General features: G+C 44.0%; 1 protein-coding gene across 3 annotated transcripts in view; it reads right to left on the reverse strand.

Annotated features, from left to right (window-relative positions):
- NPTN (neuroplastin) overlaps positions 1–17,303 on the reverse strand; it is a 60,911-nt gene extending 43,608 nt beyond the window's left edge. For 2 of the 3 annotated variants that reach the window (XM_082322424.1, XM_082322423.1), the window contains exon 1: positions 17,071–17,302. In XM_082322424.1, coding sequence (XP_082178550.1) covers positions 17,071–17,158 — 88 coding nt within the window. In that variant the 5' untranslated portion in view covers positions 17,159–17,302. Of the gene's footprint in view, positions 1–17,070 lie in introns of all 3 variants that reach the window. The other variant, XM_082322425.1, reaches the window with a different exon arrangement.
- Between the last annotated feature and the right edge of the window lie 9,028 nt (positions 17,304–26,331).

Genomic DNA, 26,331 nt, shown 5'->3' on the forward strand with positions numbered 1-26,331 from the left:
TGAAGGTAGGCTATGACTTGCTACAGAGGAAAACATTACCCAGAGAGCATCATTTAAAATGCATGAGCCCACGATGTAGTGTTAGATTCATTTCACAGAGAGGGAAACCTGAGGATTACTTTCTCCAGGTCCACAGACATGAGGATTAACATTTTCTGGATTCAGACCAACATTCCTCATTTCTCTGTGCATTAGAAAACCTTGCTTAGTTTGACATGCAAAAAGATTTATGGACAAACTAATTTCATTTGTTTGCTGAAGCAAAAGTCAAAGAGTCCTTAAGTAAATGGTTTCAGAGCCTTCACTGTTGTGAGACCATCCTGAGAATATGCCCCAGGTAGCCAAGAGACACTTCTCTGCACAGATGCAGAATGGACACACTGATCAGCTTCCGGGTGATAAATCAGAGAATTCAGACTGGAAAGGATTTCTGAAGGTCTTCTGGTCCAACCGCCTCCTCCCTAAAGCAACCTTTAGATCAGGTTGAGGCCCTTGAGCTGCCGATTCATCTTCTCCCACATACATTCACACTGTGGATGCTTTTATTCAAGAGCTTCCTCTGAATAAAAAAGCAATGCTTAACTTCACACCGCAATGACTTTCAAATGCAACTATTATTGTATGGTCACTTTTATTGGCAAAAACTGATCTTGGTCACCATAATTCATTGAAAACAACACATCAAAGCATGGTTCACAGAAGCATTACTTGATAGAAAAGACACTGGCATGTCATAGCAATTACAGCTACACACTTCCAATTTCAGGAAATTACTTTCACCCCAAATATATTTTCATTATAGAAACTGTTTGGGTTCAGAAACCTTCTCTAGGCATCCTTCTCATTCACAGACGATTTCATGAGTTGTGGACAGTGTTTACAATTTTACTTTTGCAACAACCCCATACCTGTATGTTTGACACCATAAGCTAGAAGACATGAAAACAGATTCAAGTCTGGAGCATCCGGCAAGAGAACAATAGTTCAGAACAAGAAATTAATATCTATTCCCTCATTTAGGCTCCCTATTGATGTTAGCCTGCTGGCTATAGTCACCTTTTGAAGTGCAGGAGTTCGTGGATCTTTTTCCTAGTTCTTTAGCTGGAAAGAACAAAGTTCTAGTTCTCTGGCATATAGTCTAAAGAAGTACCTGGAACACTGACTTAAATCTTTTACAAACAACTGGGAAACTTGGTATTTCACTCAGTTACTGGAACAAAACTGAAATACATTCCACTTTAAAACAGTAAGCAAACCTTGGTATCAACACTTAATTGCTCACTTTGTTAAGGATGTATAACTCACTGACTCCTATATTTTTCTGCAAAGGACTTAAAAGTGCTGATAACTAAAGCAGTGTTTTACATGTATGAACTAACTATTCAGATGACACATGAGCAGCAGACACGGGGTAAAAAGATGCTATTTTTACACAGGCTAAAGTGTGTTCTGCAGTCCCTATCATAGCTCATTTTCCACTCAGTGCAAGCTCTGTTTTCAATTTATAGCTTCTTCATTATGAAAGTCTGCTGTTTGTTTTAAGCCTGTCTGTTTAGAGGCGTTGAAGGAGTATAAACTAGAAAGATCTAAGCCTCTCAAAGTGATTCTCTCTGCTTTGGACACCCTGGTTGGAGAGACATTTTGAAATATCACTGCAGACATGATATTAAAGCATTCTCTTCTATAGGAAGTGTAGAAGATCGCTTATTTGCTTATAATGCTCGGACCAACACTCTCCAAATAAAAAAATAGATTGACAGAGACATTATGAAGCCAGCTCTGATCAGTCTGAAGCACGTGTCAACTTGCCTGTGAAACAATTAATGGTATCTGGATCAACAGTAAGTGCATCCATTTGTTCAGTGCCTTAAAAAGCACATTTCTTCATATTTCAAAGAAACCATTAAAGGACATCAGTCCGGAACTACTCCTAGCCATCTTTAGAGTAGCTCATGTACATTGCAAGTAGCACAGAAGACAACATCCTAAACAGAATTACATTTAGCTATGTGGCATTTCAATCACGTGCTTTAAAAAAGGCAAGTCTGGGTAACTTCAGTCGGCAGTTCATGTAGACTAACACCTTACATAACAGCACTTAAACAAATGTGGATGACAAAGCCATTTGAGGGATTCCAGGAAAGCGGCAAGTCGTTCCTCAGAGAGGACACGCATCTCAACTCAGGGCAATGCCAGCAGAATGCAAGCCAGTCTTTAATATTAAATATCTTAAAATCCCAAAGAGGTTTGTTATCAAGACATTCCTGAATGCTACATGTATGGCTAGAAAACGTTCCCCTGGGCTTGGCATTGTAGGGTTCATGTAAGAGTCAAGTGACTTAAGGCAGTTTTCATTCTCTAGTCAACTGATTAGGGATTCAAAGCAGACATATAAGTGGTAATCAGGTTCACTAAGTAGCCACGCTCTCCCTCTAGTAAGACCTTGAGCTATAAACTATTCTAATCTGAAGGCAAAAAATCCCCTTATCTACAGACACTTTCAGAACAAATACTCAAACTGGCTCTTGGTATCAGGCACCCAACCTAATCAACTGAATTGCCTGATGCTGGCATGGCGCAGGATGCTACACCAAGCCTTTTTAAAACTAGGTAATTGTGTAGCAAATGCTGCTTTTGCATGCCTGGTTGTTCAAAAGGGCGCACGCTGTCAGGAAGCTGGTTGGAACACATCAAGAAGCATTTATCACAAGAGATTTCCTTCCACGGAGAATTTGTAGACTAGTTTCTCTAAGGTTTTTCCAAAGATGAAGCTTGCATCATCCTCAGAAAAGGCAGGCATTATTCTCTTTTCTGTTTATGCTTCTCCCTGGCACAACTTAGGGACAAAACACTTAAAATCATTCATGCAGGGAGAAAAAATAAATAAATAAGCCAGATTTGTTTGTTTTAACTCCTTTTTTTAGGTCACTACCGAAATATTATTGTTGTAGCCAAGGAATATACAAGAATTTCTCTAAAGCAAAAACACACAGGAGCAGAAAAGCTCGTGTATATTGCACCAAAAAAAAAAAAAAAAAAAAAAAATTGTTAACAACTAGGAACCCACTCCCTGGAAACAAGCGGGGGGGAATTCTGCTTCACAACACTGAAAAGCTGAGTTACAACAAACAGCAATTTAAACTTGTTCAGTGTTCACATGTAACACAGTGACTGAAGCCTGCATGCTAAAGATCTCAAAAATTTTTAAGACCACAAGATTTGCACCCTAAAGCTATTGAAAACACTACAAAATGTTGGTGAGGATAACAAAAAATATCTTGCATTCAGATTAATTATTTAAAATCCTCAGACTATGCCATTAGAGAGCTAAAGGTTTAAAGTACTCCTCAATTTTGCTTTGACCTTTCCTGGTCCAACAACCTGTGTTTGAAAGGAGACTGATTACATTTCTCTTTAGCATACAGAAGCACATACTGAATGGCAAACCTCTATTTTCCCCTTTTATGCATTCTGCAGAAGTAAGAGCTGCTCCATGTCATCTGTGACGAAGAAGCAGTACATTTCAATACACTGACCTTTTAAAAGAAATGCCCTTTACAGAACTGTTGGATTACGTAAGAGGTCACACAATCCCAGGCAGGGCTGAGAACAAATCATTCAGAAAAAAAAAAAAAAAATCCCTCTGTCTGCACAAGAAATGCTATTAGCAGAAGGTACAATACATTTTAGGTACAATTCATTTTTAAATGTAAATCAGAGTTCAACTTTTAACAGAGCAAGATCTGCCTAATAACAATATGTAAAATACTGGCACCACTGCAGGAGATGGGGTTAGAGGAGGGATGCTTTATTTACTTCAAAAGTTTATGCTCTCTGTAGCTGGAGAGAATTACTGCCTACTAACTGCTAACTTCAGAGTAAACACATCTATAGCAGGTCAGGTCTTCATCTCCCTGGTCAAACAAGCTATGTAGTGTATACAAGGAGCAGCGGACAGCCCAAAGACAGGCTATTCTCCAGAACACCACATTATATTCCAGTTACAGGGAAGAGGAAGGCAGGAAGGAAATGTATTAAAATGTAGCAGGGATGCCACAATTTGCTTGCCAGATTTATGCTCCTTCGCAAATTGAGAGATGCTTGTTCCGAGTTGCATTTTTTAATAATATTTTTCCCCAAGCCATTTCAACAGCGCAGTTTGGCTTCTCCCTGTTTTGACGTGTCTCTTACTCTAAGGACATGCCTTTGTCCACAGGGAGGGTTTGCTAACTCAAACATCCACATCAAGTTGTCTAGCAACACTTATCACTCGTATACAGGACGTGCCAATAGAAATAGCCTTGGCCTTCCCACCACTTTGTGCCAGTACACACAGCTGCATCAGGGTTACGTCATAAATCAGATCCTTCCTTGGACCGGGGGTTTGATCTCACATGGCCTACCAACACCACTTAGATTATTGGTACAAAAATAAACTTGAGGGCAGCTCCTCTACAGCATCAAATATCGCTGTTTATGAGATGAAATTCAAGTTCAGTATCAGCCACGATTAATGCAAGCCTAACTGGTGATTACTCAGTATCAGCCAAGATTAATGCAAGCCTAACTGGTGATTACTCACAGGCAGAAGTCACCTTCCTGCAGCCAAAGGCTCCTCATCACAGGGAGCTGAGCCACTGAGACCTCCTGACTTTATCCCCACGCCTCACACCAGTTATGTGCTGAAGGGCAACAAAACCCAAAAAATGCCAGTTGTGGTTAAAGGCATCCATTTTTGAGCTTCTGGGTTTTCTAACTAAGAGAGTCAGGCTTACAGCTTTAAACACAACTTGGAGCCCTCCTGCGCTGATTGCCCAAAGGCTCCCCTACTCCTGTTTCTTTTGCAGCAAAAGCAGCAATCCAGTTAAGGGCCAAGCCAATTTGGACTCTTCAAGTAGGCAGCATAAAAGGGAGCTGACATAAAATACTGAGAGAAACCTGTTTCTTTGTAAATTTTCTTCTTTATACTGAACAAAACAACTATATCGTGCTAACAATGCTAAGGGGGGGGGGGGGGGGGGCGGGGAACAACCCAAACTGTATCTGCTATAAGGCTTCTGCAAGAATGAAAGAAGTGAAGCCCCCTAACAGTTCGCTAAGCAGTCTTTAAACATTAATTCAGAAATTCTTCAGATTTTTTTTGAAGTCAGCAGCAGTACCACCACGTCACCGATACAATGCATTTATGCAGATAGCTTGATGGGAGTGAAAACTAGAAGCTTGAAAGGCAAGAGTTTGAGATGACTTCACTATAAAACTGATGAGATATGAAAGAAAAAAAAAAGTACTACACAGAAGTCAGTGGCAAGATCCAGCACGTCTGAACCATGAGGAGAAGTCAAGTCCAGCCTACTCAAGACAGCAGGGAATGCAGACCCACAGCTGAGATAAATATTTAAGAGTGTTTAACTACATTTTAGAGATTTTTTTGGTGTTTGAGAGAGTATAAATGGTGACCTAAACAATTTGGTTAAAATCTAATTTGAATCATCTCCCTTCTATTTAATATCACAGCACTGTTAAAGAGCTGTCATACTTAACAACATGATGATGACACTAAGAAGTCTTTCACATGCTCTTGAACCAAAGACCACATTCAATTGTGCAGTCATTTTATAACAGCATTAAAAGATATTTTTTTAAATACCTTACTAGAGACCAGACAAAAGCACTGAAAGAACGTATTCTGTAGTAGGCCTTTAACAGCGGTGGTCATGGCAAGAATGTACGAACAGGGCAAACGTGCAGTGATCTTCTGCCAGCCTTCAAGAGTTTGCTGCTGAGGGTCTTCCTAAACCAGAGGTGATGTTTTCATTGCCATCTTAGACCAAGTTTACATTTCCACAAAGAAACTGAAAAGTTTTATTTAGTAATTTTCCATCTTTGAGAAGCAAGAGCTCTGGTTCAGTTTGCAAAAAGAGGACGACAGTATAATATTTAGAAAGCCCTTTGGGAACTATAAATCCACTTTTTGTCACACTGAAGCCCCAAAACAGGAGAGCAGCAACGCAGGACAAGGCACACTCATACTGGTAGTGACCGGGCAGCCAATGCCAGGTTAACATTTGGTAGGTGCTCTTAATAGGATAAATCATCTCTGCAGCTAATTTGCTGCCTAGAAGAGGCATAAATAAAGGGACACCAAAAAAGAATGCAATAATGTTTTGCTGAAAAACACAGATGTAGGCCACTGACAAACAACTATAACTCATGGACACTTACTGTGTACTAAAAAGCCACACACCCTATCGTATCTACTTAAAGCAAGATTTGAGAAGATGAAGATGGAGGTGTACAGGGAAAGAGAATACTCTAAGCAGTACCATGCCCTTTTACAGTTCCTGCCTTGGCTGTTATTTATAGCTCCTTAAAAGCTATTTCTCTCTGTCCTGTCATTTTTGCTCCATTCTCCCAACTAGCTCCCTTCCTAGAAACTAAAACTGGCTTCCCCCCCCCCCTCTTACTCCATATGGCTTAAGATTGGGGTCACTAAATTGATCCTGGTATTGCTAAAAATAGCAGCTTCAGGAGCCTGAGACCCAAAACATGCAGCTTTGCTTAAAACTATCTTGTACCCTTAAGTGAGACCATAAGTTGCTACTGAGCACTACAGAACTTGCAGCGAAGTGCTGAAAAACCTGTCAGTTAAAAATTTAACAAATTAAATCTGAAAGCAAACCATCGATACTGTATATCTAAGTCTCATATTAGGTTCAGTACCCTCAAAACTGGGGAGAGATCCAAACTGTCCTGTCCACTTCAGGCAGTTTGTTTCTGGAAGCAAACAGCCAGGAAGGGAGCGCTGCATTACCACATGCTGCCCTCCCGGTCAAAGTTACAGGGGGAAAAATGGGGAGAGTTGCACCGTAACCAATCTAAACACAAATATGGAAATTAAAACATTTATACCACCATCATGTTTGACAACAAGCAGAAAACCTTTCACAGTACTGAATGGTTACAGCCAGGTACTCAAGCATCGTTCCCAACCCTTCTGCATAAAGGAAGAATTGGTACAAATAGGATAAAGCTCAAATACTTCCAAAAGTACAAGAGTCAGAGGTGACATCACTTACATTGCAGGGGGTAAATCCAAAGGTGAATACAGTCTAAAGCATTATATGATGGGTGCCAGTCATCAACAGAAACACAAGCCCAAATACAGTAGAAGGGAGAGAAGACAATTTTGTGAAATGCAACTTTTTTTGGGGGTCATACACAGCATAGCAGCCAGTAACAGCCCTGCTCACTTTGTCAGACTTCCCGCCCCCCTCCCTGCCCCCCCCCCAGCATTTTCATGCTGGTGGGGAGAAACAAAAAACAAAACAAAAAAAACAGCCAGACCAGGCAAGCCCCAGCTTCCCAAGATACATAAATATGGAAGAGTCCATCCAGAGGAGACTTGAAAAGACCAGGTGCAGACTGGCTCTGAGTCACAAAACCTTGATGTTCAGCTGCTTCAGGATTTTGAAAACACTTCCCCAAGGCAACTCTCTTCTGGTGAAGCGGTAAGCCTCAACAGCAACTAACTGCTGAACTCACTGTTTATGTAGCCTGGCAGTCATAACAAGAGGAAGAAGTTTGCTGCAGAACTTGTTTTACCATATGCAAACATTGAATAAAACAATATCTCCAAATTCTGAGCTTCCTATTTATTTCCTAGAGTCATTAAGGTAATCTATCACAAGTGTAAATTAAGCTGCCTGATAGAGCCTACATTGAAAGTCTTCAGCCACAAACTCGAGAAACACAGGATAATGCATCACGCTTATAATAAAAGTTTGCTTATTTGGTGACTATCTGGCTTAAAACTGCAATTTTTACATCCTGTTACCATATTTCTTACTATACTAAATTCAGCAGACTTGCTGTATATACACACATATATACATAAATATATATTTATTTCCTCCATGTCATTTACTTGTGGCCTTGTTTGATCTCAACCTCTTGTAACTCCCTCCTCAAACCTCAACAGGACGGTTTTCAAACTTTTTCTGCTGTAACACCACCTTTCTAGATAAAGATTACACAGGACTGCACAGAGTAAAAATCAGTGGTATGGGGTGGCAGCCTGAAGTGGCAGAGGACAGCATCTGCTGAGGTCTCAAACTTCAGGCATTCCCACCAGTGAGGATCCAGAAGTTAAAGACTTCCTCCTCTCACACAACGCCCCAGCACGCACTTTATTATTAAGACCAATTACAAAATTTTGCTGTGATAAGTTTTGTCGACTTGTAAAAATCTTAATTTTGGAAGAGACTGATCCTCCTGCAAAGCTCCTCAATATCTGAAGAATTGTATGCATAGATTTTGCATCTAGAACAGAATTTTTACAAGTTTTCTAGTTTGATATACGGAAATAACAAGTATTTCAAGTTGCATACTGTGATATAAGTTTTTCTCATTTCAAACTAGACCCCAAAATGTGAATTAATACGTCATCACACTTCTATAAAAATCACAGAGATATGTAATAGTATAAAATGTGAGAGTGGGAGTCAGCTGCTTGCAACCTTGGATGCTTAAAGCAAAGGAGAGAGGATGAAATGGTATTAAGTTCCCTGCGAAACGTTGCTTTAGGCACACTATCTGTACATACAGGTTAGAATACCTCAAGCAGAAATTAACAATTAAAAGTACAACAAACAGAAATTTGCTGTCCTTGCTTGAAGATATATAGAATGCAAGATCAACAACATATTGCAAAACTGTGTGTTATGGATTTTCTAATTCTTTGCTCTGTCACCCTACTTTACCTCCTGGTAACAATGATTCTAACCTGCTCAAACTGGGAATTAAAATCAGTCCGTCTTCTGTAACACTATGGATTTTTACCACCAGGCTACCCTCACCCCACCAATAATTCAGGGGAAATTAACCCTCGCACACACAGTAGCCTAGCTAATCTTGCCAGTCTTGTGCCCAAGACAAGAGACCAGCTTTCACGGTGCCATGGAAAGCTATGTATCACAGATCAAAGTAATCCCCACGTAGTGTTTATTTTGTCCTTCTTAACTACAGTTCTAGTAATTATCCTTTACTGCACTGAGATTTAAAAAAAAAAAAAAAAAAAAAAAAAAAAGGCAAAACAAAGCAAAAAACCAGAAAAAAACCCCCACCCATATCCAATTCTCATGATGTCTTTCACAATCTCAGATCCTGTATCAAGGCACCTTCCTTTCCTTTCCAAGCCAAGCAACTCTAACTTACACGACCATCTCTGATGCAATCTTCGTTGCTCTTTTAAGCTCTGGACTGTAATATTCATTTCAGATTTTCCTCAAGCAAGAAGGTATCATGTAATATTTTGAATACTTATGTCAGTCATTACAAATTATGTTTAGCATCACGGAAAGACAAGAGCTTAACATTACAACACTTGCATGAATTTAACAAGACTAACAGAAACAGTGCAGTTGAACTCCAATTTATAACTGCATTTAAACCAGTTTAGCATCACTTAATTCATTATTAGGACTTTTGAATGAATATGACAGGAATTAAAATACTTCTACATTTACAACTTGAACCTGCTAAGGTAGATTATCCTAGTTAACTACCACAAAGCTTTTCTAACAAACTAGGCCAAAAAAAAAAAAAAAATCCAAGAGTGATCAGTCAATATGGTATCTACTCATTTTTTAAAAATGCACTCAAGCATCTGTTTTTTTCAAACTCCTGCTGTACGCCTTCACCGAATTATTTCGGGCTGCCTTTGGTTTGCCATGATGTCTGTTGGGAGCCTACCGCATTGCCAAAATCCTTGTCAAGCTCTTTTCTAGGCACTGAAGCTCAATTTTCCCTTTTTTAATTTAATATATATTCTTTGTCAGTTTTATCAACTTCCCAGAATTAAATCCTTTTTTTCACCCACTTCTACTGCTGAAGTTTTAGACGGATTGCATCTTTTCACACCTTCCCTTTTCTAGTCCATTATATTCCCCTTCCTCTTATTTTCTCATGTCTTTAATACGCCTGTTAGAAAATGCATTTATAGTTTAGGTTTCCAAACAAACACACAAGCTTTAGGGAGAGCCACCATGACCCCTATGTGCACTCAAAGCTAGCAATAATTCACAAAATGTGGGAAGTAGTAAGTAGCTACACTAAGTAGCACTTTGGCTCAATAGATTCATTAATCTGGCATTTTAAAACATGCAATGTAAAACAAGCCTATACGAATTAGAGCAATCTAAGACCTTCTTTTTTTCTTTATTCCAACAAGAACAGGACATTATGATCTAATTTTCCTCTACAAAAAGGTCTCACAGTGCACATCCATTTAGCTAGTCACCTACTGTCTTGGGCATTTCACTCTTCATCTGGAAAATTTTTTCTTTCAGAACGTCCCCGCCCCTGCTTTTTCTTTAATGTATCAAAAGGCTTCCAACCTGATACCAAAAGCTAACACAGTTGATGTAAACATTGTGTCCCTGAGACTCCATCTTACATACTGAAGTTCCACCTACACCTCAGAAGAGTGGAAGACAGACACAATGCCTCTTCTTCACACCTTCAAAAGCAGCTGCAAAGCAAAGATCTCTGCTATCCTACCCCATTTCAACATCAAAGCCATTAAGAAAAGCACAAAGGCTCTCCTACCCTACAGCTCTTCAACAGTGTGCCCTTGGGGGTCATATTTACTCAAAATCTGATTCCCAGGATCAGAGCCCACTGTTCGCACTTTCCCCCACGCATACACACCTTCCAGCAGCCAAAATACTACACTGAGACGCTGGTGCTGTTTTCCACTCCGTTCTGAACAGGAACAAACAACACCCACCCCACCCCCCCAAAAACCATATCTTGCTCTCAAAAACCTTCTCATTATTAATTATAGCAGAGATCTACAGCTTCTGACAACAGATGATGAAGAACCCTTCACAGCTTCAAAAGTTACTGTTTTTTTTCTTGAATGAGTTTGCGTCAGTGCGTAAGTGGTGGTGACTTCAACCACACGGATGACCCAAATAAGCTTCAAGCTTATCAACAGGGCATAAATTTTTAAAAGTCTACAGTAGTTATCTTACTAGGGGATAAATACTTTCAAGTTTTGACACAGATACAGACATTCAGTCCAGGTTGAAATTACATTTACTTTAGACTGAATCTCCTTCAACACCAAAAAAAGACCATGTAGTACAAGACATCAAAAAAGTGTTTAATTTAGAGTGAAAATAAATTTAACATACTAAGTAAGATTTTTTTTTTTGAAAGGCACACAAATAACATTTCAGATAATTATCACAATTTGAACAACTGGATATTATATTTAATACAGAGCTTTGATAACTCCTGAGTTATGTTTTAACAGCCATTCTCCCTCCTCCAACTTTACACAAGTCAGGTTTCTAATATTCTAGCATTAACCAAAAAAAAAAAAAAAAAAAAAAAAAAAATCACAAGTCACTACAATCATTATGAAATGTAGATAAGCAGCTTGTTTTAAGAAGTTTGACTGAACACGCAAAGGCTGTGCTCAAGCATCTGTGTGCAGTATCAGATAGTAAATCTGCACATTCAGCCCCTGGCTCCAGCAGCAGGAGCAGCACCTTAACCACTGGTGGGTTTCTGCAAACAACCTCAGCACAACTTTGGTGTGGGCAGAAATCTCAGGTGCATGGAAAAGACTGGAAGGAGCTCCTGCCATCACATATGCCATTCAAAAAAAAGGATGATCATAGTGATAAACTGTCTCGGGGAAGAGCTCTAAAACGAGATTACAGGTTGCTTTGGAAAGTTGGGGGTGTCAAGCTGCTGGGTTTAATTCAACTCCTTCAGTACTTGTAGAAGATGAGTGAATGGAAAAGGGCAGACAGTGCCTATGTTTAAAATGGAAAGACCATGGAATCGCAGACCAGTCAGTCCAATTCCAGTCTCCAGGAAGAACCGAAGAAAACTGCTTGGAAGTGCTCAAAAATGGGCTTGGGGGAGGGAAGAACAGAGCTGCATCGCCTACCTGTGGTTTGATACCACTTGCCCATGACAATCTGACCTCCTACGATAAAGTTAACAAAAACCAAAGGTGACTCCAGAGGAGAAAGAACAGACGCAGGTTTCCTAATTTTAGTAAAGCTTTTAATACTGCCCTATACAAGAGCCTCATAACCAAAAATAAAATCTCATTAACGTAGCTTGGTGTACCATGTGCGTGTTTTTTATGAGATACAGTACATGAACAAGTAGATGGAAAACAGAATGAAATAAGACTGATGAGGGGCTAGAGGATCTTTTAAGCTGATAAAAGCAAAGCAAGCTAAAAAGTAAGGGTGGGTGCTTGAGAAGATAAAATAGTACTTTTGACAACTGGGGGAAGACGTCAGTAGTAGGTGACATGCCACTTAATAAGAACATCTAAAAACTACTTGGTTTAGGCAGTAAAGGAATGGAAAGCGGCAGTCCTCCAATGTAAGATCTGACCACCACAAAGAATCCCACTGGACATGAGTCAAAAATGTTTTACTGCAAGAAATCATTTGTCTTGTGATGCAAACGGGAATGCCATATGCAAGACACATTGAGTGATCCTTCCACTCCACTGAACCTTGGTCTGGTCCCAACTGGAAGCGTGTCCAGTTTTACACATCACACTCCAGAAAACGTGACTGAAGAAAATCCGCAGAAGAGCACCAGGAACAGCCAGGAAAATGCAACTTATCAAGAACAACCCTGACAATTAACCTGGAGAAGTACAGAAAGTAATTGCTGATGAGAAGGTAACACCCTCCTCCCCACTCTAAATTGCATAGATAAAAAGAATAAAAAGCCTAAAACCATAGGAAAGCAGGTTTAGGTTAGATTTACAGAAGATCTTTCCAGCTAATAGGTAAGCAGAAACAGTTTACCTGACTTTCAACCTTAACAGGTTCATCAGTGGGAGCTGCAGCACCTCCAGCACTCCCAAGTTAAGAGTTTGAATGCTTTGGCTTTACAACCTAAGGATGAATCACAGGCTAGCATTGTCCTTTACAATGCAAGTTTTTACAATTGCCTTCTCTAAAGTAGTACTTACAGCAAAAGAAACAGCTCATTGTGAAGGGGAGAATGCACCTCATTCATGAATGTAACAAGAAGTAGTCTTCATACAGCAGTATGTTGTAAGGACAGCTAACGCTCTCAGTGTATTTCATCATTGAAAAGTAGTTCCACTGAGTCCCTCCCTTTGAATTGTTTCTCGACATAATTAAAACTATTGTTTGAAATGTCAGTACTAGCAGTTATTGCCTCTTTACCTGTTAGCTGAGATCTGTCAGAATTCGCTGCCATTTTCGAGTGTATACCTGTTAGTCATATTGCTTGTATTGAAGTTTCCTATGCGGGAGTTGTAGGAGGAAGGAGAATAGCAATGGTGGGAAAGAGAACAGAACTTTGAACGTTTTCCTTTAGGCTCAGCCCACACTCACACTCCATAAATGCTGCATGAAACTGTTTCTTAGTTTTATCTGGGGACCATTAAAGTCTTGTCAGAATACAATCAGTGCAAAAAGGATGAGAATCAGCAGTCAGAAATAGCATTACAAGGATAAAAGGAAAGTTTTTCACTTGCTCTTTTAAGAAGAAACTCATTTTAAGGAGCCACTCTTTCCTGATTTTATGGTCATTTCTATACTGGTTTCTGCCAACAGAAAAGTTCTGTTTTTAGCCAGCTAGTCAGTTCCTTCTCATTCATCCAAACAGAAGATGAAGAGAGCAGAGCTAAATAAGTTCCACCTAACTTGTTTTTATTTCCACTTATGTCTGGCTTTGAATAACCCAAACAATTTTATGAAGTCAGCATTCACAGTTTTAAAAATGTGATGTTTAAGAATTTCCTCCTCTACACAATACATGATAAAGTCTGGTTTTCAGCACACTTTACCAGACCAAAGCTCTGAAAAGGGAAGAACTTGAAAAATTGCTAGCAATTCAACTCACATGTTGGTGTGCTGAAGAAACAATGCAGATTTCATGGGGACAGTCCAAGCATCTATTTTAGACAACAGTAAATATACAGCCATGCTCCTTTAAATCCAAACACTCTAAGGTGAAAGTATTAGTACACTGAAGTCTTTATTTTTAAACAAGCAGCTGGAGAAACAGAGATATTGCAAAGGTTAGAAAACAGCAACTGGAAAAGGCATGTTATTCATCACCAAACAGCAAGTCAAGCACCATTCCATAAGGAGGATGCTGTCTGTTTTGAAGCGCTAAAGTTATTTTCCAACAAACACCAGTTGGAAACTACAGGTTTAACACAGATCTTCTTGACAGACTGGCTTTTTCCAGCTGTTCCTCCTCATGCTTCCTCACCTCTCTTCTAACCCTCCTTTCTGCCACTTCATCTAAACTATGCTCTGCATACAAGTGATTACCTAGCGTGCATCAGAAACACAGCCTCCAAGAACCTGACAAGTTTCTCAGAACAGTACTCAGGAAAAGTTAAATTTCTGACATGCAAATTTTTCTGTGATCTTTAGGTGTTTATGCAAGAGCTTTAAAAATAATCCATACAAGTGACAAAAACCTACTTACAGTTTTAGTAAGCTTAAATCTATAGGTGAGTCTGATTCAAAATATCCTGTATCACATTAATTCTGGAAAAATCACACTGATCTCTGTCAGAAGTAGAAAAAAGGCTGCTTCCCACAGACACTCAGGATTCCACTGGGCATTTTCTGTGCCAGGTGAGTGGTGACCTGCCCTGCAGTTTCAACACATACCTTACCATTCCTTTATCATCATAAACTCACGTGGTGTTACTGTACGTTCAACAGCTCTTGGACTATCACCTTTCACTACAGTGACAGCTCCATATCAATAATAAATAATGCAATTCTTGCATATACACTTTGGGATCCTTCCATATACCTTCAGAGCACACACCTATGTGTTAGATATGTTTTGTTTTTAAAGGAGTTGTCACTGACTTACTTGCACATGCCTGTTCAAACCACAACATAATTTTTCTCATGACTTACAAGGAGAAGTAGTTCAGGAAATGGCTGTACCTATTCTTCATGCCAAAGTAAAAGAGGAATTGTTCTGTTTCATTAAGCGACTCATTGGCCATTATTTATGGAAAGAAAACAGTTCCTCTGTGGCAGGGCCTACAATCTTTAAATTCATTTCCCTCTGTTACAACAGCATTCAAATTGGAGTAAGGATCCAACAGCAGCAATGAACCTTATTCAGAAGGACCTCCACTTTTCACTTGGCTTGAAAGTGTTCCACTTCTTTCCAAGTAGGTTTTCACTCACCTGTGTAAACTCCTACAGCAGCACAGATACTCACAGCCTCCCTTACCACTTAATTGCTTGGATGACCCTAGTTAACCAAATAAAAATTGAGTTTTCAGGACACACCCAGGGTCTGCAGCCTCACTTCGTGCCAAGATCTGTTACTGCTTTGTTAGCTTCATGTCAGGAACTGAACTCATGATTAAGACACAGAAAGGCTAAACCCTTCCATCTATACCCAAAATTTATTTCACTGTTGACCTCCAGACATATAACTACTGTCAAAAAACAAATGTTTGCACTGCCTACCAACCAGCTACTTGGAATTGTTATACCAGCTGCCAGCATTTGACACCTTGCCTGCTAACTCTGCACAGGAACAGCTTCAGGCACACAACCCATTTAACTTGCATGTCAGAAGACTGCTCACCTCGCTTCACCCAAATATAAGGGAAACACAGCACAGGCAGATTAAGCCTGCCAAGAAGATGCTCACATGGCACAGCTATCACAGGAAGCAGACAGCATCTCTGCAACAGACAACCAGACTTTATCCACAAGTCAGCCCAACTAGCACGTTCCTGGGAGCTCACGGAAATCAGGTCCCTAATTCCCACTGAACTCCAGTGGAATTTGCCCAGAATCTTTTAGGCTCCACAAAAAGTCCCTCATATTGGAGAAAGCCTACAGTTTTCATTCATATAGCGTGGATGCCAAAGCCGCTTCTGTTTGGTTAACAGACATGAGGCTCAGTTCTGGTTTCAGGATGCAAAATCTGCACATACTAAGGCAATAATTCTGATCTGGGATCTTTGGGACGTTATTTCTTTCATCTACATCTCTCCTATCATTGTCAAATATGTTGAAACCCTCAACATTTCTTCTAGAGCAAATAGCCAACAAAGCTGAAGGAAGGCAAAATTCACCTCAATGGAAGGAAAACGCTAGGACTGAATAATATCTGCAGAGCAGAAAGGAATGAGAGAGAAAGAAGGATGAAACCTTGTGTGGGATTGGTATATTAGTAAGGTATCCCTCCCTTCTAGGTAAATTTTCCCAATGCACCTAAACCAGCGTCTCTTGTGAGCCGAGATCCCTGCCCTTCACAGCATTTACAGGCCAAAGCATTGCTGACATTAGTTTCACCATGATGCTGCACAAGAAGCCGCTCCAGAAAGACCGTGCTCAGGCACTTCTGGAGCAGATAAAACCTGCCTTCACGGCTCGCCCTCTCCTTCCGATGGCACGATAAGACGTGCATTTTTATGAGCGCTGCAGGACCTTCCTTGAAGCAGGAGGCTCGCACTCTGTTAGGCCAGCCTCTTGGCCCCGCTTCGTTCTGCCACTAATTGTCATGCACTTGGCTGCAAACTCATCAGGGAGGAGGCATGCCGCGCTAGATTTAGCTCATGCTATCCTACAAGGAAGAAAGAAGGTTTTTTTTTTTCTTCTTCTACGCTCCTATCAGAGGACCTCTTTAGTTGCTAAGGAACTACGGTTTTATTGCATTATAAATGATTTAAGGCAGCCCGGCAGATGCAGGTTTAGTAGGCGGGAGGAGATGTTCCATTTTACCGGCAGCACGAGACGCCTCAGGAGAAGGGGGGGGGGGGGCGGAGAAACCGCGGCGGCGCGGCCCTGCCAGCCCCCCCTTTCCCTGAGGGACCCGAAAACACGGGGTGCTCCCCCCCAAACCCGGGGTCGGGGCTCCCCCTCCCCGGGCCCAGGGGGCGGCCGCGGAGCCCGGGGTCCGTCCCCCGCTTGACCCTCGTCCCCCACCGTAGCCGCCCCCGTAGCAACCAGCCGCCCCCGTAGCAACGCGGCCCCCCCCGCCCCGCCCCGCCGCCCTCACCGTTCTGCGCCGCGGCGGGTCCCGGCAGGAGCGCGGCCGTCGCCAGCAGCAGCGAGAGGGCGGCGGGGAGCGGCCCGGAACGCGGCATCCTCCTGTCCGCGGCCGGGGAGGGGGAAGCAGGAGGAGGAGGGGGGCGGCGGGGGGTGCGGCGGGCGGCGGCGGCGGGAGCGAAGCGGCTCCGGCTCCGTCCTTCTCCGCCGACCTCCTACCGCAGCGCAGCGCCCGCTCTCGCGGCGACGCCGCCACCTCTCGCGAGATTTGCCGGGGGCGGGGGGCGATGCGAGAGCGGCGCGGGGTGTGCGGGGCGGGGGTGGTGTCACGCGTCACGCCGCCCGCCCGCCCCCCTCCGCCGCCATGTTGCCGCCGTTCCCCCCGTTCGGCGCCACGGGCGGCCCCGGCTTCCCGCCTGCCGCTCCCCCTCCTGAGGCGCCGAGCTGCCGGCGGGCTGCCCGGGCCTCGCACCGGCGCTGGGGGCTCCGCCTCAGGCTGCGGTCCCCTCAGGGGCGCTGCGGGCAGGATAGCGGAGACCCTCCTGCTCCTGGCAAGGCTGCGGCCTGAGGAGAACCACGCACCTCCTCGCTTTTCTTCTCCCTGGGCATCAAATACCGGCAGACACAGGGCTAGGCAGGCCCACAGCCAGGAGTTTGGCTCCGGTCTTAATTGCAGGGGTGATTTAGGAGTTTTATGTTACATTCTGCAGGGGCCGTGGGGTGTCAGAGGAATGCAAAATCCATCCCAATAGACAACATTTTATCAATCACTGCTTACCAGCAGGTTTCCCCCCAGCAGGCTTCTGTATGGAGCTTGCTCGGTGAAAGTGCTGCACTTTTTGTGAGAATACAACATGGCCAAGTGAAATTCTGCAGTAAGTAATGGGGGCGGAAGACATGCAGTTACCTTGCTGAGAAGCCTCAGGACAAGGGCTGCCTTGTCCTGCATGTCTGCCTAATGGCTGGGACAAAGAGCCAGGTCATGATTAGGACCCACAGCCTGCCAGCACATAAGACTACTCATTTATATGAAAAAATAAGAGTTAGTGTTTTTTCAAGTATACGGTGGGCTCAGTTCTTGTTACATGGGTAGGAAACAGAGGCCACAAGAAGTGAAGGCGTTTGCCCAGGTTAGTGGTGGAGTTGAGGGCAGAACGCACAAAAGCCCACTCATCGTTTACTGGACCTGCCAAGCGTCCCAAAAAGGACTGTGGTTCCACTTCAAGGCTTGCCTGATGAGCTTTGGGCAGGTTTTCTCTTTATTTCCACATCCGTAAAACACAGATAGCGGGTCAGAGATACTCCTTATGCTCTGGTTGCTTCGTACTGTGCTGGCGACCCCAGCCAGTAGTAAGCCCAATGTATCTTTTTAAACCAGATTTCTGACTGCTCTCCCTCATGGGATAGTACAAACTGTTGGAGCCTGCTGCTGAATATGAGCTCATCATTCTAACACACACCCAAAGTGGGGAGATAGAAGAGTTGCAGCAGACAGGAGACAGACCAGCAGAGGAGGATGGTGGTAAAAAAAAAAAAAAAAGCAGAAAATCCCTCAAAAACAGATTTTCTGCAGAGTCCTCGGTTTCCAATCCAGAGGTCTCTGCAGGCATCAGTGTACCCACCCCATGATGGACTGGGGGAGTGGGTGCAGCACCCGCTCACCTCGTGGTGGTAACCTCCAAAGCAGCCATAATTCCTCGCACCACTCTACTGCAGCGGCGAGAACTTGTTTGACGAGGGCACAGCCTGCAGTAACTGCACGGATCGCGCCCTTACTCCTCCTCTTCCCTCAAAGCAGATGCTTGACTTTGCATCCCTCATCCTTTACCCTGGCCTGGTTATTCTCAGCTGATCGTTAGCAAACAGGCTCCGAGTCCTTTTATTGTTGGTATGACTCAAAGGACTGAAAAGGAGGATCAGACACACCTTTTTCATGAAAACCTTGCTGCTCCCTTGAAGCCAGTGAAATCACTGCTTGAAGGCTTCAGGACTGTGATGACAATCATTGTGGGCTTAACGACTGCAGCTTCACAGGGCTTAGGTCACATACAAGAAACACTTGGGCATGTGCTAGTGCTGTATGTAATCCTGGCTGCCCCTAACTCTCCAAGGATGCCGTGACACTAGGTTTGACGTGCCTCAGATATTCCACTGTGCTGTGCATCCTGCGCTGGAGAATTTCCATGGTGCATTTCCATGACTCACTGTTCATGCCAGCTGAATCATCGGTGAAACTACTATTTGTTTTCTTGCCGTGGTGCAGAAACATCCTCTTTTTCCCTCTCTGTGGAACAGTTCTCACAATAGCCCTTGCAAACCAGAAGGAATAGGCAAAAAGATCCAGACATCAAGGTTTCACCCAGCGGTGTCCTTCTTTCTGCTCTTTGCATGCTGTTTTGCCTGCTGAACATTGGCTCCAGAGGATTTTGCTCTAACTCTCCTTTTTGCAAACACCCACTCGGTATTAGGCCTTACCTACACTCGACTGTTTTCCAAGTTTGGAACTAGTTAGCGATGCACTTGCCTCTGAGCATGGTTTGTATCTGCACAGTAATACTTGTTTCGTAACCATGGCAGCTCACAGTGACTCATGCTGCCAGAGGCCTGGGCCGAAGTTAGCAAAGGCTTTTCCCTCCCCCCCCCCACCCTGTAACCAGCTCAGCACACTGTTGTTTTGCTAGATCTTCTCCCCACAATTGCATAACTCACCCATCACGTTCACATTCCCCTGGCTCTGTCCTGGGGACAACCCAGGGACACGCTGCCCTGCTTACCGCTGGTTTCACCCCCGTGCATGCGTTCACCACGCGTGCGGAGCCATGGCTGCCAGGGCTTCCCTCTAAGGCTCTTATGGTTACCCAGAGCGGTTAACGAAGGTACTGCACAGACTGAGCTAATCTGTGGGTTTGTGGTTGATGCAGAGGTGCTGTGAACATACAACACAAGAAACCAAAGCAGAAGATCGCCATGGCCAGAAGAGGACTGTGCTGATGGACCTGATCTGAAGCTTGCTGTTGCCTTCAAGAGTCTTTTGGGGGACATAAACAGGGTTCCTACAGATCCCTAACATCTATAGAGCAGGATCTATTCCTGCCATATTCAAGTATCTAGCCACGGCTAGTACGGGGTAAAAAAAACCTGTTGTTCTACCATGCAGGAGTATATCCTCTTACAACAGGTTGCTCTTATAGTGGAGTTGTGGAGAAAAAACAGGATTTGCCAGCACTGGATTCAACACAGTGGCTTGATAGTGAGGAAAGATTTCTTACAAAAGCAGATTGAGTCTTGTGTAGGGTATTGTGTAGGTATGGTGATTCCTGACCTCGTGAGTGGCAGGGGGAACTCAGACATGTCAAAGTTTCCAAATACAGTAACTCAAACCCCCTACATTTTCCCTTCAATCAAGACCTGACTTCTTTTCACCTGGGATGTCTCAATTTCAATTATTCTCTGATTATTCATTGGGACCTCAGCAAAAGCAGGACAGAAAATCTTGGATTCAAAACAAACACAAGAGGAAGGAGAAAAAAAACAACAGCAGCAGCAAATTCAGGAAAGAGTTACAATTCTTCTCACATTGCAGAACAGCAAAATGGCATCATCCTTTTCTTCCGTATGAACTTTGAGCCTGTCTTCTTGCAACTGGAAGTGTTTACGAGATCCCTGTTATTTCGATGTATTTATTGATACGCTTTGGCACTTGAAGAAGGCTTTGCCTCTCGAAGTCTCACTTGCAGTCACCTTCTTTTGAAGCTATTATTGGCAAGTTGAAAATGTAGGGTAGAGCATGAAACGCTCGCTGACGTCTAGCAGTGAAACTCAGTTACTGCAGCTGTTCTCAGGGCTGAGAAACGCTGAATAACATCAGTTAATACTTTGAGGGCAACATGCTAAGGAAAACAGATCCATATCCAACAGGCTCAAATCAGTTTTAGACAGACACACGCATGCAGTGTACTTGCAAACTAGAATGCCTCAGCACTGTAAAACTGTGCACAATCAAGATAACACGCTGTGTTTGTTTTGTGTGGGGGGAAGAGACGAATGAGCAATCACAATGGAGTACATGCATGCATGCGTATACATGATACAAGGCCAGCCAGACTCAAAACTCCAGCTGCTGGCCCTCGGCAGTCCTTGCACGCCTGGCAGCGTGGCAGAGGCATGCAGCTCTGCAGCGAGCGATACTGCTGGAGGTAAAGCATCCCAAGAGGTAGCTCTGGCCTTTGGGTTACACATATGATTAATGTATATTAATCTCCCCAAATGCACAATGGCAGGCAGAGAACACCATTAACCTAATCAGATAACAGAATGGAGCCACCAGACAGAGGTGACACCCAGAATCACCAGAAAGGCTATCTGGGTCTTCTTACAGACAGGGGTGTGCTACATAGGGGACTTCTTACAAGCTTTCACCCTAAATAGCCAGAGAAAGATTGAACTGAAAAAGAAGTAGTGCTCTGAGGAACGAGAGGGAAAGGAAAAGCTTGTAAAATAATAGAGAAACAGGCTTTCTGAAAAAATAGAGGAAAGACCATAGGGTAGTGATGAGAATAGAATATAGATGTGCTTTCTTATTTTGCAGAAAGCTGGCTTTACACATCTCAACCCCACTGGGTAATGGCAGTTTCGTTATTTCAAGCAATCTCCCATCCTCCTACATGTTCAAATGTTCCTGTCAGAACTGGTCAAAATGTTTTAACTGATTTTTTTTTTTTTTTTTCTGAAAAGAAATGTCTTTTCACACAAAACAAACATTGTGACAGAAAGGGTAATTTTGGTCAGTATGATTCGCAATGTAAACAAAGAGTCCAGCAAGAAATATTGACATATTTGATTTCATCTTTGTTATGACAAAAATCTGAAGTTTGTCTAACCTTATTTTCTGCAGAAAATGAGCAAGAAGGACAAAAAGAAAGGGAAGTGCTTTTTTCCTCCCTCTGACCCAACCCCAAAGTTATTTCTTCTCAATTGCAAATTTTTCATGCAGCAGTAATGTTTTTCTCCACCCAATTTTTTAGGAAACCAAGTCCAATAGCTTAGTTTCCAGTTACAGACACACAAGAGCTATTCCCTGACCTCATTATCCTGAGGAAAGGGATAACATTATCCTCCTGCTCTCATTGGGAGCAGCTGCATCCAGCCTTAGGCAGGATGCATGGGGACAGCCACGCTGCACCCCAACTTGCTCTTGCAGGCTGTGGGTCCCAGTGAGAGGCCTCCAAGAAGGCACAGGGGCAAGCCTGAACATCTGGAGCAATTTACGGGATGCAAAGGTGAAGTTGTGGATGATGCCGTCCTAAGTAGACAGCAGGTGGCACCCATGGGTTAGGACAGGGCTTGCTCAGGGTGAGCATAGGCCAGGCTGGGCAATGCCTGCAGCAAGGGTTTAGCTTCATCTCCTTGAAGGGGTAGAAGAGCAGGGAAACCAGCTCTTTTGATGCATGCAGGGACATCTCTGTGTCCTGTGTGGGGTGGCCTGGGGCTGTTCCCCATAGGCCACTCAGGCTCTTCGTGTCACATTTTGTTAGCCTGGGGATCAGGCTTGGCTTTGGTCAAGGGGTGCCCACAGCAAGCAGGGGTGTTGTGCCAAGGAGCAGCAAGGGCACTGCTCCCTAAGGGATGGGGAAGCAAGAGGGACATCATGGCTGGCAGGGAAGGACCAGTCCCAAGGTACCTGAGTAAGGAGAGCAGGAGGCAGCCAGGGTCAGCCAAGAGTCCCAACCATTAGGCATGTTCACAGCAATAAGGAAGGCTTGAGATCAAGCTGAGAAATCAATCCACAGGTCAGGATCAATCCTGGTGAGGGCAACCAGTGTCAGACACAGTGAGATGATCCCCAGGCAGGTCCAAGGTAACAAAACAGACCTGAGTTCAAGCTGGGAAATCAGTCTGAATCAGGATTCTGACCCACAGGGCCCATAGTTAGGCACAAGCATAGCCAGGGCTGACCTAGAGACCAGCACCCCAGGGGCACAGCTCAAACAAGAACTGAGGGCCTTGGACTGAGCTTAAATAGGCTCCCAGGCCCATGGACAGGTGTGGGTGGGAGTCCCAGGTGGGGCTGCTCAGGGCCGTTAGTGCCCCCAGGACTTGTCACCCAGCCTGCAGGCACAGGTTGCTCAAGAGGCAGAAGACCTTGTGCCATCCGCAAAGCGCTGCACGCTGTTTTTTTACATCAAGGGACACCTCAGTGTGTCCATGAGCCATGTAGTCCCTCATCTCCTCATCAGGGCTGTATTTGGCTGTGCCACCCTGGCTCTCTGGTCTTCTCTCCTGGGTTCGTGGTTCCTGGTCCCAGCTCCCCCACAACGTGTGTCTCTTCCCAAAGGAGCACCCGCATACGGGCGTCACTGCAGGGGTGCTCAAGCCTGGTTTCGGGGGGCTGGAGGCAGCCCAGTGACCCAAACATTGATCACGGCTGTGCTATCATGGCTTTGCATCGACCACAGTCCTCTTGCTGCCTCCCCCGGGTCCCAGCCATGCACAGCCAACCAGGCAGAAACGCCAATACATTTGACTAAACGCTGATGATTAAAATGAAATGAAGATGATCAGGCTGGGATCACTGGGGGGACAGTGGAGGGAACAGCCCAGTCAGGAGTTCATTACCCAGCTGACAAACAACAGCTTGTGGCAGCACAGATCATTCGTGATGATGGGCAGCGGGAGACTGCACACGTTGTGTGCGCTGGTTATCAGATCATACATGACATTTATTTTCAGCATCCCCTACAGGTCAGCCTTTACCAGCTAAATCAAAATTAAAGGTATTAGCTGACCTTTACAGTACGGTAAATGATACAATTAGCTTACCTCAACCTATTTTCCTAATCCTATGTGATGCAGGTCAGATTAGACACATGCTTTTTTCTAGCCTTAATGGCTCTCTTGCTTTCCTCTGGTCAGGCTTTCTGAGATGGGGTTGTCTGTGCTGGCCTGGGGCACATTTATTTTAGCCAGTGATGCAACGGTTTAATAAAAGTGATTCAATGAAACCTGAGGCTCCCTTCTCCTTTGAGAGTATGACACCTAAAAGAAATACCAGTCATGAGAAGGAATCGTGCCCAGCCATGAGGGCACTAATAGGTTTTAATGGCCTTGATCAGCCTCACCTGGGACCCCCACCCACACCCGCTCTGCCCATTGGTCCAGGAGCCCCATGTAAGCTCAAAGCCAGGTAGTTGCTCTTGCTTTGAGCTGGAGTGTGGGTGAGTCTGTCCTACCTTATGCTCCTGGACTGGCCTTTCTGGGGTGGGATCTAGATGTCTCTTGTATATAGCCCTGTCTTCTATCTTACTGTTCCTGGATGGATCCTTAACACAGGTATTTTCTCTGGGGCTGCTTGGATCCTGCAGGATGCTCCATGTTGGTGAGGTTCCCTGTGCTGTGGTCACTTTTGTCTTTTAGTTCAATCCTACTGCTGATGCTTACTGGCACTTAGAGATGACACTGGGTTTGATGTCATTAAAGGCCAACTTTTCTCCTGCTGGAAGAGGAGGGATGGTGCATGGGGCAGCTGAAAACCTTCTAGAACCTCATGTGCAATCCAGATGCCTCCTTGCAGGTGACTGGGGACAGGCAAAGTGCCTGAGTGAACTGGGATAGCCAAAAACCATCTGCTTATAACCCCCAAGAACTGGATTCAGGGCTGGGGCTGCATTGGTCAGTGCCATGCCCTGATAATGCCTGGAAATGAGCTAAATTGGAAGAATCAGGGGCTCCTCATGGAGGTTTTAGGCTGTGTGTGTGTTGGGGATAATGTTTGGGCTTCAGACTTTCTTTGCACCTTTTGAGAAACAAAAGCTGCTGAGGAAGCTGCAGTGGAGAGGGCTTAGGAAAAGCTTCTAGATGCAAATGCAAAAAGAAAAGCAATTTCTGAGCAGAAGTATTTTTTTATCAATGGGAGAAAATGAACAGTGGGGGATAGCAGTGAGTGACCATGGGATCAGCTGATTATCTTCAGTATCTCACCTACACAAGCTCGGAGTGTCAATAGGGGAGGTTTAATTGATGGCAAACATTATGACTGGTACAGAATTAGAGATGCTCCAGACTGAGCAGGGAGGACTTTTATAACAGTGAACAGATGAACATTGAAAGATGACTATGATTCTTTGGGCATTTCTGGGTTCGATTGCAGTAAATTGCAACAAAAAGCAATTTTGCTTTAATCAACTATACAACAAAGCCCCAACATAGTAAAGAGCAGAAGGCATCAGAAGATAGGAAATTGTCAGCATTGCTGGAGCTGAAAGATAAGATTGTAGTCCCTACAGCTACACTAAAAGAAGATAAATTATCCATAGGGGCAATTCAGAAAGAAAATAATGTACAATTAAAGTTGTTTGAATTACAGTTTTAGGGAAGCATGGGCGGAGGAAAAAGCCAGCTTCAGTGGAAAGTCTGAAACCTCCTTCCCATGTGCTTTTAGAAAGGAGAACTAGCTTTGGAGAAAAAGATAACAAACTGGGCAGGGTAACCCCTGAAGAAGAGCAAAGGATGTGTTAAAAGGGACCTTACAGAGAGATGCTGAGCCTGGGGGATGAATGTGTGGAAAGTGAACTGGCTCTGAGCTTGCCAGGAGCAAGAGGCAGGTCTGGGAAAGACTGAAGAGTGGCAGAAAGGCTGGAAGTCTCATCTCCGGAGGTCCTTGCCAGCATTCCTGGCTGGTTTGCCTCTCAAAGCCTGTGGTTGGGTGGGTGGTGGAGGATGGCTGTATTCTGGCAAGGCTGGGGTGCTAGGAGCAGAGGTGGGTGCTTCTGCAGCTGTGACCAGGAGCATCTCTTCACCTTCCATCCCCTCCCCAGGGTCTCCAGGCTCCAGCACACAGTGTTGTACCCTGTGATGCTGGTGGGCCTTGGGAATGGTTTCCAAACTTCAGATAAACCTCGGTCCTGAGGCCATGTGGTCTCCAGAAAAAATAGACGAGAAGGGTGCAGAGGTATGTGGTTATTTCAGGTTTCTGCTGATGTCTGCCCTTCTTCAGGCTTGATTTGAGTGCAGTGCAAACAAACCACAGGCTAAAGGTTAAAACAAAAAAAAGCTGCTAGAGGAGAGTGTTTGCATGAGCTTAAATAACTGTCCTGAAGCTACCTGTATTCCTGATAGGGCTTTGCCTGGGCAGTTTGCTCAGGTCAGGCAGGGCAGGTAGGACCTGTGGCCGCATCCCCAGGTGGGTCCTGCTGCGGGTCAAGGAGGTCTGTGCTGCAAACCTCCCCCGAGGCCCATCAAGCTGCTGCAAAAGCGTGGGGGAACGAAAGCTGAT

The sequence above is a fragment of the Platalea leucorodia genome (assembly GCF_965183815.1).
Source record: "Platalea leucorodia genome assembly, chromosome: 9".
Classification (NCBI taxonomy): domain Eukaryota; kingdom Metazoa; phylum Chordata; class Aves; order Pelecaniformes; family Threskiornithidae; genus Platalea; species Platalea leucorodia.